At 53.3% G+C, this 14,897-nt stretch overlaps 1 protein-coding gene across 1 annotated transcript in view; it reads left to right on the top strand.

Annotated features, from left to right (window-relative positions):
• Positions 1 to 14,897, top strand: part of APBB3 (amyloid beta precursor protein binding family B member 3) — a 37,616-nt gene that overhangs the window by 10,941 nt on the left and 11,778 nt on the right. The window contains exons 2-8 of the mRNA XM_054037833.1: positions 8,599 to 8,789; positions 9,020 to 9,096; positions 10,969 to 11,029; positions 11,653 to 11,799; positions 12,237 to 12,364; positions 12,821 to 12,826; positions 12,907 to 13,021. Coding sequence (XP_053893808.1) covers positions 8,599 to 8,789; positions 9,020 to 9,096; positions 10,969 to 11,029; positions 11,653 to 11,799; positions 12,237 to 12,364; positions 12,821 to 12,826; positions 12,907 to 13,021 — 725 coding nt within the window. The remainder of the gene's footprint in view (positions 1 to 8,598; positions 8,790 to 9,019; positions 9,097 to 10,968; positions 11,030 to 11,652; positions 11,800 to 12,236; positions 12,365 to 12,820; positions 12,827 to 12,906; positions 13,022 to 14,897) is intronic.

Here is a 14,897-nt window from a genome sequence, read left to right as displayed (position 1 = left end):
CTTATGTACTCCTTCCCGGCGAGAGGAGTAGCGCTAAAATTGACCTTACTGGGTCGAATTTGGAGTAGTGTGGACGCAAATCGATGGTATTGGCCTCCAGGAGCTATCCCAGGGTGCTCCATTGTGACCGCTCTGGACAGGATTTTTTATTTAGTTTTAGTTGGGAATTGGTCCTGCTTTGAGCAGGGGGTTGGACTAGAAGACCTCCTGAGGTTCCTTCCAACCCTGATATTCTATGATTCTATGATTCTATGAACTCCGACGCACTAGCCAGGTACACAGGAAAAGCCCCAGGAATTTTTGAATTTCATATCCTGTTTGGTCAGCGTGGCAAGCTCAGGAGTGCTCAGCAGCACAGGTGACCATGCAGTCCCAGAATCGCAAATGAGCTCCATCATGGACCGAAAGAGAGACACTGGATCTGATCGCTGTATGAGGAGGAGAATCTATGCAGGAGAATCCAAAAGAGGAAATGCAAATATATTTGCCAAAATCTCACAGGAAATGTTGGACAGAGGCTACACCAGGGACACACAGCAGTGCTGCATGAAAGTTATGGAGCCCAGGCAAGCCTACCAAAAGACAGAGGAGGCAAAAGATCACTCCGAGTCAGAGCCCCACACATGCCACTTCTATGAACAGCTGCAAGCCATTCTAGGGGGGGACCCTACCACTATCCCAGCACCAGGGCCTCCCAGAGGATTCAGGGGGCCTGGGGCAAAGCAATTTCGGGGACCCCTTCCATAAAAAAAATTGCAATACTATACAATACTATATTCTCGTCGGGGCCCCTGCGGGCCCTAAGGCAAATTGCCCCACTTGCTTCCCCTCCCCCCCCGCCCCACGGGCAGCCCTGGGAAAAATAAACCTTACGCATCTCGGCACAAACCCAGTTTTGAGAAAACTTCTTTACAAGGTATCACTGGTTCTCAGCATCAGCTAGTGCTAAAAGGCACTAAAGCTCATTAAAAGGATTGGACAAATATTTTTCCATCAAAACTTTTTTTGGATCGAAAACTAGGGGTTTTTAAAAAGCAGAAAAAATCATGGACAATGTCTCCTTTCCTTCAAACTTTGTTGTGTTTTTTTTAATTGAAAAGCTGAAATTAGTCTGCCAAAACCTGAATATGGTTTGGGGTTTCAGAAGTGTGTGACCAAATATTTGCTGCTTGTTGTGTTTGATTGTTTAAAGAAACAATAAAAAAAAATTCTGCTTAAAAAAAATCCAAAACTTTTGAACCACCTCAGCTTGTGACCAAACGCCTGAGCCCATCCAGTCAGAGATTTTTCCAGGTTTCTGATACTCTGCTGGCTTCCTTGACTCATATCTGTCTCCATAACTTTGGGTTCATTTAGGTTAGAACGTAAGAACATAAGAATGGCCATACTGGGCCATACAAAGATCCATCCAGCCCAGTATCCTGTCTACCGACAATGGCCAATGCCAAGTACCCCAGAGGGAGTGAGTAATGATCAAGTGATCTCTCTCCTGCCATCCATCTCCACCCTCTGACAAACAGAGGCTAGGGACACCATTTCTTACCCATCCTGGCTAATAGCCATTAATGGACTTAACCTCCATGCATTTATCTGTTTCCTAGAGACTGGCTCCATGGGGTCCCTCACAAACTGGAGACGGTTACTGTGGGTTTGTCTTTAGTATAGCTATGTACATACTCCATGAACTGAGCATTTGAGCTTGTTCCAGAATCTGGGATGAGCCTATGTTGTGAAAACTGAAATGCTCAAAATAGCACATGCATGTGAAAGGACACAGGGTGCTAAAATTAAATTAACCCAGGGGGTCTCAAACTGGGAGTCAGGACCCCTCAGGGGGTCATGAGGTTATTACTGAGGGTCACGAGCTGCCAGCCTCCACTTCAAACCCCGCTTTGCCTCCAGCATTTATAATAGTGTTAAATATATAAAAAAGTATTTTAATTTATAAGGGGGGGGGTCGCACTCAGAGATTTGCTATGTGAAAGGGGTCACCAGTACAAAAGTTTGAGAACCTCTGAATTAACCCCTCTGAAGCCTCGGGGAATGTACGGGGGGGGGGGGGGGAGGGGGTCTCCCTTTGTAGGGTTGGGAAGGAGGTAGGTGGTGTAGGATATTGCTCTTCTCATGTGATCCCTCCCCCAGTGGCTAATTTTAAATTAAGCTACCCTCCCCTGACATGAATCTCCCTATGGCACTGAAATTAAATATAGACTATAATTTGGCATTTGAGAAGTGAAAGGGACGGCAGCCATAATGGAAAAGCTAGCAGCTTGGCTCTTCTGCAAGCCTCAAACTGCTGAATGAGCTTTAGGGTAGGGAAGGCTGTGCCTCCCAAACAGCCTGTCCCTGCCCCCTATCTGACTCCCACACACTTCCTGCCCCCCGACTGCCCGCCCCCCTCAGAATCCCCGACCCATCCTGCTCCTTGTCCCCTCACCGTCTCCCAAAGACCCCCCAACCACCACACTGGGACCCCACCCCTGCTCCCAGTCCCCTGACTGCTCCGACCCCTATCCACCCCCCCGCCGAGTCCTGACAGACCCCCAGAATGCCCACGATCCAACCCCCCCGTTCCCTGTCCCCTGACCGCCCCCCCAACCTCTGCTCTCTCCCTGCCCCTTATCTAATCCCCTGGCCCCTTATCCCTGGCTCCCCTCTCACCTGGAGCCTCAGCGCGCCACATCCAGGAGCATCCCTGGACAGCGCTGCAGCGTGGCTCTGGCGGGGCCTGAGCTCCTCCCGGCTCAGAGCTGCGTGGTAAGGGGGTGGGGCTGCGAGCTCCGGGCCGAGTGGTGGGAGCTCAGGCCCCACTGGAGCTCGCAGCCCCACCCCCTTACCACGCGGTTCTGAGCGGGGAGGAGCTCAGGCCCCACCAGAGTCAGGGATGCTCCTGGATGTGCTGAGGCTCCGGGAGAGGGGCCGGGGTCGGGCCGGGGCCAGGGAGGGAGCCTCAGCCATTCTCGTGCCCAACTTGCCCCCCTCCCGGGCGGCCCTGCCCACCACTGTCCGTGGACACCTGCAAGGGGGGAGTCTCATGGCACACGGAGGAGGATTTTGCGGATGAGGAAGAGGAGGAGGAGGAGAATGCGCAGCAGGCAAGTGGTGAATCCGTTCTCCCCAGCAGCCAGGAACTTTTCATCACCCTGTAGCCAATACCCTCCCAAGATGGGATCCCTGACCCTGAAGCCGGAGAAGGCACCTCTGGTGAGTGCACATTTGTAACTACAGTACAGGGTTTAAAAGCAATAGTGTTCATGGTCACCTGGTTGAAATAGGGGAATTTTTGTAAGGGAACAGTAAAAGGACCCCGTTCATGCTGGGCTGTTTGCGCTTGGCTAAAAGGGATTATCCCGGAGAATAGTCACGCGGTGGGGAGAGGGGAGAAGGGATCATCTCAGAGAATAGCCACGCAGTGGGATGGGGGTAGGTGTGTGCTGCACATCTACCCGAATACTGCAGGCTCTCCTTTTAAATGTGAAACCCAACCCATTGCTTGCTCTGGGACAGGGGGGCACTGCCGTTTGAAAACATTCCCACATGTTATGAAGGCGTAAGAAGTCAACCCAATTTTACTCTCCCTTTTTATCTCCCCCTAGGTGCAAATGTTTCTACGCTCCCCCTATCATCTCCATCTCTGTGGCTATCGCAGATTAGAAGGCGGAAAAAACGCACTCGCGATACATGTTTTCTGAGCTGATGCAGTCCTCCCACACTGATAGGGCACAGCTCAATGCATGGAGGCATTCAGTGGCAGAGGCCAGGAAAGAATTGAGTGAGCATGAAGAGCGGAGGCAGGACGTGATGTTGAGGCTAATGGGGGAGCAAACAGACATGCTGAAATGTCTGTTGGGGGAGAAAACGGACATGATGAAGCATGTGTTGGAGTTGCAGGAAAGCCAACAAGAGCACAGATCCCCGCTGCATCCAATGTATAACCACCTCCCCTCCTCCCCATGTTCCATAGCCCCCTCACCCAGATGCCCAAGAACGTGGGCACCCAGCCACTCCACTCCAGAGGATGGCCCAAGCAACTGAAGGCTGTCATTCAAGCAATTTGATTTGTAGTGAGACTACAATAAATAATGTGGCCTTGTCCTTCCCTCCTCCCCCACCCCACCTGGGCTACCTTGTCCATGATCTAGTTTTTTTTTTAATTATTAAAGAAAGAATGCATGGTTTCAAAACAATAGCTACTTTATTTTGAAGGGGGGAGAGTAGTTGGCTTACAGGGAATTAAAATCAACAAAGGGGGTGGGTTTGCATCAAGGAGAAACACACACAACTGTCACACCGAAGCCTGGCCAGTCATGAAACTGGTTTCTCTGATGCACAGTGCACCTGGCTGTGCTCTTCTAATCGCCCTGGTGTCTGGCTGCTCATAATCGAATGCCAGGTGATTTGCCTCAACATCCCACCCCGCCATAAACGTCTCCCCCTTACTCTCACAGATATTATGGAGCACAAAGCTAGCAGCAATAACAATGGGAATGTTGGTTGCGCTGAGGTCTGACCTACTCAGCAAACAGTGCCAGTGAGCTTTTAAACGTCCAAAGGCACATTCTACCACCATTCTGCACTTGCTCAGCCTATAGTTAAACTGCTCCTTACTGCTGTCCAGGCTGCCTGTGTAAGGCTTCATGAGCCATGGGAGCAAGGGGTAGGCTGGGTCCCCAAGGATAACTATTGGCATTTCAACATCCCCACGGTAATTTTCTGGTCTGGGAAGTAAGTCCTTTCTTGCAGCTGCTCGAACAGCCCAGAGTTCCTAAAGATGCAAGCGTCATGCATCTTTCCCGACCATCCCACATTGATGTCGGTGAAACGTCCCTTGTGATCCACCAGTGCTTGCAACACCATTGAGAAGTACCCCTTGTGGTTTATGTACTGGTTGGCAAGGTGGTCCGGTGCCAAGATGGGAATATGCGTTCCATCTATCGCCCCACCACAGTTAGGGAACCCCATTGCGGTAAATGACCTGCACATTTCCCAGAGTCACTACCCTTGATAACAGAATGTCAGCGATTGCATTGGCTACTTGGATCACAGCAGCCCCCACAGTAGACTTGCCCAAACTGATTCCCGACTCACCAATAGCAGTCAGGCATTGCAAGCTTCCACAGGGCTATCGCCACTCACTTCTCAACTGTCAGGGCAGCTCTCATCTTGGTATTCATGCGCTTCAGGGTGGGGGAAAGCAACTCACAGCGTTCCAGGAAAGTGGCCTTACACATGTGAAAGTTTCGCAGCCACCGTGAATCATCCCATACCTGCAACACTATGCGGTCCCACCAGTCTGTGCTTGTTTGCCTGGCCCAGAATTGGCGTTCCACTGTATCAACCAGCCCAGTGCCGCCATGATGTCCCAATTGCCACAGCCCGTGCTTTCAGGAACGTATGTGTCCATGTCCTCATCAAAATCCTCCTCGTGCAGCCCGGTGCTGCATATACTCAAGGATAAGCGCAGATTTCTGACAACTTGGAGAAATTTGCTATTGAGACTGAGCTCATTTACAAGAGCAGGAGAGCAGAGTTGTAGCGGAAGCTGTGGATGATGATGGTTAGCAGTCCTACTGCACCATCTGCTGATAGCAGCACCCAGGACACAACAGCAGCGGTGACCGTGAGCTTTGCTGAGCGGGCTCCATGCTTGCCGTGGTATGGCGTCTGCACGGGAAAAAGGCGCGAAACAACTGTCTGACATTGCTTTTCCGGAGGGAGGGGCGACTGACGACATGTACCCAAAACCACCCGCGACAATGTTTTTGCCCCATCAGGCATTGAGAGCTTAACCCTGAATTCCAATGGGCGGCAGAGACTGCGGGAACTGTGGGATAGCCACCCACAGTGCACCGCTCCGTAAGTTGATGCTAGCCATGGTAGTGAGGACGCACTCCGCTGACTTAATGCTCTTAGTGTGGACATACACAATCAACTATAAAATTGATTTCTAAAAATCGACTTCTATAAAATTGACCTAATTTCGTTGTGTAGACATACCCTGACACTCACTGCCATGGAGTTTTTTTTGCTGTGCAGACATACCCCCAGGCTCCCTGCCAATTCCAGAGGGGTTAGTCCGGCCCTTTCTCCTTCTGGGGATAAGAAGTCCAGCACTGTGCACTTCCTTTGGACGAGAGCTCAGAACCCAGGGTTCTGTGTGCTGCAGAGATAAAGGTACTTCTCAAAAGAATGAGAATTTGCTGTTGTGTGCCGTTAGGTGCCACCCTCCACCCCAGAGCTGGCTGCATTTCAGTGGGGCTGCGCGGATAGTGTGTGCAAAGTGCTTTGGGATGTAAGTTGCTGGAAGAATGTAAATGAAGATGAGCAGCTGTTACAGCGAGAGTTGGATGGAGCTCCTGAGGGAGGGGCTCCAAGCGCAGTTAGCATTTCAGAATGTGATCCTGCAAGTCCTCTGTGTTCAGAGCCACTAGGGACTTTGGTGCATGGGGGCGCTTCAGCCCTGGGCCTCCCACTCAAGCTCACCCCTTTGCGACGTGAATTTTTCCATCTAAGTATGAACCAATGGACTTCATACAAGGAGGCTCAGGAGTGACCCTCCTGCCTCATGCTCTCCCCACTCTCTGGGAGCATGCCAGCTCCACCACAACCGTGGGGCTTCCCCCATCACAGCTGGATCAGGGCTCAGCCCTGGCTGAAATTCACCAGGACAAGACTGTAGATTCTAGACTGTAGAAAGAAGAAGTGAACTGGATTGGTGCCATGGAGCCAAGAAACAAAATTACCTCGACTCTCCCTGCATACTCAGCCCTGTGTGTGTGTGTGTGTGTTTTGGATACACAGATGATGCACCCACAAGACATGCACATGAAAGCTTGTCTCTCTCACCCAGAAATTGGTCCAATAAAAGCTATTACCTCACCCTCCTTGTCTCTCTAATACCCTGGGACTCACACGGCTACACCAACACAGCATAAGACACGCACATAGCAGTTAATGTGACACCACATCTATATAAAGCAAACAAGGTGCAGCACCACTCAACTACCTCATGCCCTTGTCCCCCATTTCTCTTTCCACTCTGTTTTGTCAGCTTATCCCCCTACATAGACTGTCAGCTTTTCAGAGCAGGGACTGTGTCCTTTTGATTTGTTCACTTGGTGCCTTATTAATAATGCACAGCTGTTTGTCTTCTAGAGACAGCACCCTTCCCTCTGAGTTCCTACTGAACTGGTACCTCAGACTGGCTCTAGGGGTGCTGTGCTGCTGGAGGTGCTGCATTCCAGCGTGGTGTCCTGACTCAACACGGGGGCTAGACTTGATGACCTCTTCAGGTCCTTTCCAGTCCTGCATTTCTGTGACCGAGGACAGGTCCTGATTGCTTGAGTCATAGTGATCCTGCAGCAGGAGCGCCTTACCCGGTCTGGCTCCATGCTAACTGCTGCTGCCTCAGTTCCTGGGTGCAATTGCTTGGCCGCATTCAGCGCCGCAGGAGAGGTGCTGGCCTGGCTCCCCAACAGATATGGGACTCACGGTCTTGTCCAGAGTCTCTTTCCAGGCACAGGTTTCAGAGTACCAGCCGTGTTAGTCTGTATCAGCAAAAAGAACAGGAGTACTTGAATGCAGTTATTCACACTGGAATTTGGCCAGGACACCGAGGCAAACACTCCAGCTCTTTAAGGGCCTGGGGCCAGCCAGCCCTGTTCACTTTATCAGCCCCAGCTTGAAGGGGTCAGGTGTGTTCTATAAGAAAGGGGGGTTAGCTCAGCTGGAGGAGGGAGAGGGGCTCCTGCAGTAGCCCCTGGAGCCGGAGGGAGAGAGAGGCAAAGGGGGAAAAGCCCTGGGTGGGTGGAGGAACTGCTGTTGGGTTTAATGTCTGCCCAAGTTTTACATTTGGAGACTAAAACTGTGTCTGGAAAAAGAACAGGAGTACTTGTGGCACTTTAGAGACTAACAAATTTATTTGAGCATAAGCTTTCGTGGACTAAAACCCACTTCATCGGATGCCTGCAGTGGAAAATACACTGCACGCATCCAATGAAGTGGGTTTTAGCCCACGAAAGCTTATGTTCAAATAAATTTGTTAGTCTCTAAGGTACCACAAGTACTCCTGTTCTTTTTCCAGACACAGTTTTAGTCTCCAAATGTAAAACTTGGGCAGACATTAAACCCAACAGCAGTTCCTCCACCCACCCAGGGCTTTTCCCCCTTTGCCTCTCTCTCCCTCCGGCTCCAGGGGCTACTGCAGGAGCCCCTCTCCCTCCTCCAGCTGAGCTAACCCCCCTTTCTTATAGAACACACCTGACCCCTTCAAGCTGGGGCTGATAAAGTGAACAGGGCTGGCTGGCCCCAGGCCCTTAAAGAGCTGGAGTGTTTGCCTCGGTGTCCTGGCCAAATTCCAGTGTGAATAACTGCATTCTGGCAAGGTTCCCAGCTGAATGCGCTGTAATATCTTTCCGGTCCTAAACCATCTTGTAGGGTTGCTGGTAAACAATTGCTGTGTCCCACCCCAGAGGTGGCTGCATTTCAGCCATGGGTAAAGGGACTGTGCAGTATCTGTAAAGTGCATTGGGATCCTTTAGGATGAAAGTTGCTCCACAAACCCTGACCCCAGCTGTCTGATGCTTTCTGTGTTCCTAGATAACCTGTGGAGTGACCAGAATCTGGAGACAGAGCCTGACCTTCCCCCAGGATGGAGGAAAATTCACGACTCCTCAGGGACCTACTACTGGCATGTGCCCACGGGCACCACGCAGTGGCAACGGCCTTCGTGCACTTCTGGCCTGGGAGGGAGCCTGGCGGCTAGTGGAGAAGCTGCATTGCAGGAAATGGTACAGAATGCCAGGAGAAGGTCGGCTTTAGTCTTAGCACTGCCAGTTCCATGTGGGAGGAATGAGATTAGATCAGTCACCTCTCATCACCCTGGGAGGGGAGATGGCCAGGGCTAAGCAGGGCTGTGTCAACAGGGGGGCTTGCACCCACCAGGAACACTCATCTGCACACAAGCCTCATGTGCTCTCTGTTGGCCTTCTCACGAGTCTCTTCTCCTGTCTCTGCTCAGGATCTACCAGCAGCCGCAGTAAAGCTCGCATCCGAGGTGAGATCCGTCCCCAGTCCAGTGGCATCGTTGCCCAGAAGGTAGGCCTCGCCGCACAGGTTACCTTGCCAAAGCATGCCTGGTTAGGACAAACCCCAGGGGAGAGAAGTCACTGGCACCTTGTCATGTTCGCCTCCCTGGGTTAATCCATATTGCCAGGGCCGGCGCTTCCACTAGGCGACCCTAGGCAGTCGCCTAGGGTGGCAGGATTTCGTGAGCAGCAATTCAGTGGCGGGGGTCCTTCTGCTCCGCATCTTCGGGGCGCTTCGGTGGCGGGTCCTTCACTCACTCCAGAACCCCCGCCGAAGCACCCCAAAGACGTGGAGCAGAAGGATCCCCGCCGCCGAATGCTCTGAGAAGGAGCGCTGCCACCTAGGGCAGCAAAAACCCTGGCACCGCTCCTACCTGTTGCTAGGGTTTGACTTAGCCCAGCTTTCATCCCAAGTGATGGGTCCTGCTCCTTCTCCGGGGAGACAATTCCACAGCCATGGGTGCCTCACGATCAGGAAGCCATTTCCTGACAATCAAACTATATTTTCCTCTTAATTTCATCCCATTCCTCTTAGTTCCATGCTCAATCCTCCTCTAAGGAACCTCCTTCTCCCCGGGCTGCATGGTGTCAGCTATCTGTCCCCACATAGTCACTGCTGAGCACCTGGCATGCAGGGAACCCCTTCCCCTAAGCCACTCCCTCCGGCCTCCTCAGCACTCATGAGTCTCCTCTCTAAACTTCCCAGTTTGTCCCTGGCTGTTTGGCCATGTGATGAATTAAACCATTCTGACCTCCTGCTCCAGCTCTGAAGAGTGGGACTTGCCCTCCCTGCTCTGGGAGGCAATGCCTTTGAGTGGGCAGCCCCCAAATCCACTGACTTAATTTGCAGCCATGTGCCAGTAAATCTACACATGGAGAAACTCTCTTACTGTCAACATCTGGCTAGGCAGCTAACTAAGGGGAATCAAACCCTCATGCTTCAGGGCCATGGCCAGCAGGTCAGGAGGGTACCCCCCTCCTCACCTGAGTAGCATTGCACATTGGGCCAGGTGCCTCGTGGGGTGTATCTTGTTTATCACTTCCTCAGAAGAGTCAGGGACCAGCCACTGCAGGCAGCAGGATGCTGTGCTAGGTGGGTTGGCATGGCTTGATCTGTTAGGGCAAATGCCGCATCCCTACTTGGCACGCTGGAGAATGCTGGGATTATCCTTGCTTTATCATGTGCCCTTCACAATGGTAAATGGGGGCATGTCATACTGTTTGGAACAGGAGCAGCCAACATCTTCCCAAGCCAGACAGTGTCTCAGGAGAGAGAGAACTCGCCCTGATCCCAGGGGTGGGGCTGGGCACAGAGCTTGGGGGAGGGAGAGAGGAGAGGGTTCACCCTGATCCCAGGGGCAATGGGGCCAAAAGCTTGTGTTGTCTCTGCATTGGATCATGAAGTGGGGTCCATGTCACAGCAGAGGAGTGGATTCCGGAGACCAGGGTTGGGGTGCTGCGGGCACATGCTTACACCTCTTCTGGGAGAGCCCTGTTTGTTGGTGCTGCCCATGGGAGAAAAGGGCTGGTTCTCTTTGCTGTGGGATCATACGGACTGATGGGGAAATGGGAAGGAGGGGTCCTGTGACTAGACCGCCCAGGTCCCAACTCGTGGCTGTTTGGTGGCCTGTGTGGAAGCAGCTGATGGGCCTGGGTCCAGTTCCTAGTGGGGCAGGGTTCTATCAAGAAACCCCACCCCAGTGAGCACCCACCAGGCCAGGCCAGGGCGAGTTAGCAATGCCTTCCAGCCCTAGGCAGGGTCAGACATGGTGCCCTTGCTGCTCTGGGTAGAGGCAGAGGCCCCCAGCCTGCTGGGCTCCTGCTGCTGCTCCCTGCCATGCCCTGCTCATTGCCATGGCTAATGCCGTGCCTTCCTTTACAGGACCTTCATGCCCTGGCATGGGGAGGAGTTCCCTCCTGGCGTCACAGAGCCTGGCTCCAAGGTACTGTCACCGAGGGGCCATTTGGTGCAGGCTCTGGAAGGGAGTTAGTGTGTGGGAGGGGGCTCAGGACTGGGACAGGGGGTTGGGCTGATCTAGTGGAGGGGTTTGGGCCCTGGGGGCTGTTGGTGTGTCTGGGCTGCTCCTGTCCAGTGGCCATGGGCAGCCTCCTGAGGCGCATTTCAGTACCCGGCATGCTCTCATGACTCCCTTGCTGGCTGTGAGTGAGCCCTGGGAACAGACAGAGAGTGGGTGGAGCCCTGAATTCTCACCCATATGCTCTGCTGGCTTCATAGAATCATAGGACTGGAGAGGGACTTCGAGAGATCATCTAGTCCATTCCCCTGCACCCAGCGGAACCTCCAGAGGCACAGGATGGTGCTGGTAGCTGGGCTAGCTGGGGCATTGGGCCCAGTTGATTGATGTTCAGAGTCCTGGGAGGCTGGCATGGCGGTGCCCCCATAGGGTTGGCTTGGCAGAAGCTGTTTATACTGTGTCGATTAGCCCTCTGCCCAGACTGGGTTTCTATATTGGCCTTGGCTCTGTCAGGCTCAATGAGGCTGAGGGGAGCTAGTCGGGGGTCTGGGCTGTTGCTGAGTGTGACCCCCATGTGTCTCCCCCTTCAGTGCTTCGTTGTGCGCTCCCTGGGCTGGGTGGAGATCCCGGAGGAGGACCTAGCCCCGGGCAAGAGCAGCATCGCGGTGAATAACTGCATTCAGCAGCTCTCGCAGAGCAAGTGTGAGAGTCGGGACCCCGCGGGTAGCTGGGGTGAGGTGAGTCCCTTTCCTGACATGAGGGTGCCACTGGGTGCCACGGATGCCTGGGAGGAGCGCAGATCTGCTCACAAGAGTCAGGACGCTGGCCCCAGAATCTTGGCTTCCATCAAGCCTGGCTAGTGACTCTCCATGGGGATCTCCTGCCGTCTCCGTAGCAGCCGCAACTCTGCCCGATTCAGGGTCACTGGGCAGAGGGTGAGAGTCACTTCCCATGTGCCCCCAGCCTGCCCCTCCATCCTGATCCCAGACGCAGGCACTGCCCTCCCCAAACAATGCATCCTGGGGGTGCCCTCAAAGCTCCTGGTGGGGGAGAGGGTGTCCCATCCCCAAATGCCTCTGGCCACCCCTCTGGCATGGGTGGGAGGGGGAGCTGGGCAGCCTGGGGAGGGGAAGGGGAGGCCTGTGCCCTGAGTGCCCCTGCTCTCTCCTTGCAGGGCCAGAACATGGTGATGATTCTGAAGAAGGACACAATGAGCTTGCTGGACCCTCTGGATCATAGCCTGATCCACTGCCAGCCCATCATCAACATCCGTGTCTGGGGGGTGGGCTGCAACAATGGCAGGTGAGTGGCCGAGGAGTTGGGGGGCTGCTGGAGCTTGCTCTGGGGGAGCCCTTGCCACCCTGGTACAGCAGGCGCACTCCCTGGCATGTGGGCAGGACTGCCCCAGGTCCTGTAATCCAGCTTCCAGGGACATTTCAAACTGCTCTGTGATCCCTTAGGGTCTGGTGCCAGGACATGGTGTCACCCCGGCAATGGGGCATCGCTGCACATAGCACAACGCCGGGCATTGCAGCCCCGGGCTGGCATGGCACCCTTGCACTGTACCTGCTGGGACACAGAGCATTGCTTGGTACTGCTGCTGGTTCTCTGCAGTGGGCCTTTCCTCCCCTCCCAGCAGGGAAGTGCTGGTGAGGGGTGCATTGAGATGCATGTCCCGGCTCGTTGCTGCCACACAGGAATCAGTGCATTAACTGCTGTCTCCTTTCCTCTCTCCACACGCTGCCACGCTGGCTGCAGGGACAGGTAATGTAGCACGGCTTCCATGGGCGGGGCCGACGCCCCACCCCCATCCTCCTGCTCACCCCACTCTCCTCTCCTTGCAGGGATTTTGCTTTCGTGGCCAGCGACAAGGACACATGCATGCTGAAGTGCCATGTCTTCCACTGCAACGTGCCTGCCAAAGCCATCGCCAAGGCCCTGCACGAGATGTGCTCCAAGGTGTGCTCCCAGGGACATGCTGTCCAGCATGTCTGGGCCTGTCCCAGCCTAGCTCCCTCAGCCCTGCTGAGCTGTTGCCAGGGAGTCCTGAGCCCACATGCCCCTTCACTCCTTTAGATCAGACTTCTCCTGGGCTAGCAGCTAGGTTCCCCTCCAATTGGCAGGTGTCTCAGAACCGGACATGTTCCAGGCCTCTGGCTGTTGGGAGGCCTTCCAGAGCAGCATCCATGCTTGGGAACAGCATGAGGCAGGACCAACAGGAATCGCTCCCTGATCCAACGGGAACCGTCCAGCCTGGCCCTGAGGAGCGGAGACCATGGCAAGGGCACTGATGAGCACTGTGGGTGAAGCGCAGGGCTGGGAGTCAGTAAGGTCTGAGTGCCAATTCCTGCTCTGCCACAGACTTGCTGTGTAGCCTCAGACAGGTCATTGCCCCACTGTGTGCCTCAGTTTCCCCACCTGATCATAGAATCATAGAATATTAGGGTTGGAAGAGACCTCAGGAGGAGATCTAGTACAATCCCCTGCTCAAAGCAGGACCAACACCAACTAAATCATCCCAGCCAGGGCTTAGTCAAGCCGGGCCTTAAAAACCTGTAAGGATGGAGATTCCACCACCTCCCTAGGTAACGCATTCCAGTGCTTCACCACCCTCCTAGTGAAATATTGTTTCCTAATATCCAACCTAGACCTGCCCCACTGCAACTTGTGACCATTGCTTCTTGTTCTGTCATCTGCCACCACTGAGAACATCCTCGTTCCATCCTCTTTGGCACCCCTCCCTTCAGGTAGTTGAAGGCTGCTATCAAATCCTCCCTCACTCTTCTGTTATGCAAACTAAATAACCCCAGTTCCCTCAGCCTCTCCTCGTAAGTCATGTGCCCCAGCCCCATAATCATTTCCATTGCCCTCCTCTGGACTCTCTCCAATTTGTTCATATCCCTTCTGCAGTGGGGGGACCAAAACTGGACACAATACTCCAGGTGTGGCCTCACCAGTGCCGAATAGAGGGGAATAATCACTTCCCTCGATCTGCTGGCAATGCTCCTACTAACACAGCCCAATATGCCTTTGGCCTTCTTGGCAACAAGGGCACACTGCTGACTCATATCCAGCTTCTTGTCCACTGTAATCCCCAGGTCCTTTTCTGCAGAGCTATTGCTTAGCCAGTCAATCCCCAACCTGTAGCAGTGCATGGGATTCTTCCTTCCTAAGTGCAGGACTCTGCACTTGTCCTTGTTGAATCTCATCAGGTTTCTTTTGGCCCAATCCTCTAATTTGTCTAGGTCACTCTGGACCCTATCCCTACCCTCCAGTGTATCTACCTTTCCCCCCAGCTTAGTGTCATCTGCGAACTTGCTGAGGGTGCAATCCATCCCATCATCCAGATCATTAATAAAGATGTTGAACAAAACCGTCCCCAGGACTGAACGCTGGGGCACTCTGCTTGATACCAGCTGCCAACTAGACATTGAGCTGTTGATCACTACCAGTTGAACCCGACAATCTAGCCAGATTTCTATCCACCTTATAGTCCATTCATCCAATCCATACTTTTTTAACTTGCTGGCGAGAATACTGTGGGAGACTGTAGCAAAAGCTTTGCTAAAGTCAAGATATATCACATCCACCGCTTTCCCCATATCCACAGAACCAGTTATCTCATCGTAGAAGGCAATCAGGTTGGTCAGGCATGACTTGCCCTGGGTGAAACCATTTTGACTGTTCCTGATCACCTTCCTCTCCTCCAAGTGCTTCAAAATGGATTCCTTGAGGACCTGCTCCATGATTTTGCTGGGGACTGAAGTGAGGCTGTAGTTCCCAGGTTTTCTTTCTTACCTTTTTTAAATATGGGCACTATATTTGCCTTTTCCCA

Source organism: Malaclemys terrapin, chromosome 8 (genome assembly GCF_027887155.1).
Source record: "Malaclemys terrapin pileata isolate rMalTer1 chromosome 8, rMalTer1.hap1, whole genome shotgun sequence".
Taxonomy (NCBI): domain Eukaryota; kingdom Metazoa; phylum Chordata; order Testudines; family Emydidae; genus Malaclemys; species Malaclemys terrapin.
The sequence above is the reverse complement of the archived record's forward strand: the minus strand, read 5'-3'. Positions and strand labels throughout refer to the sequence as shown.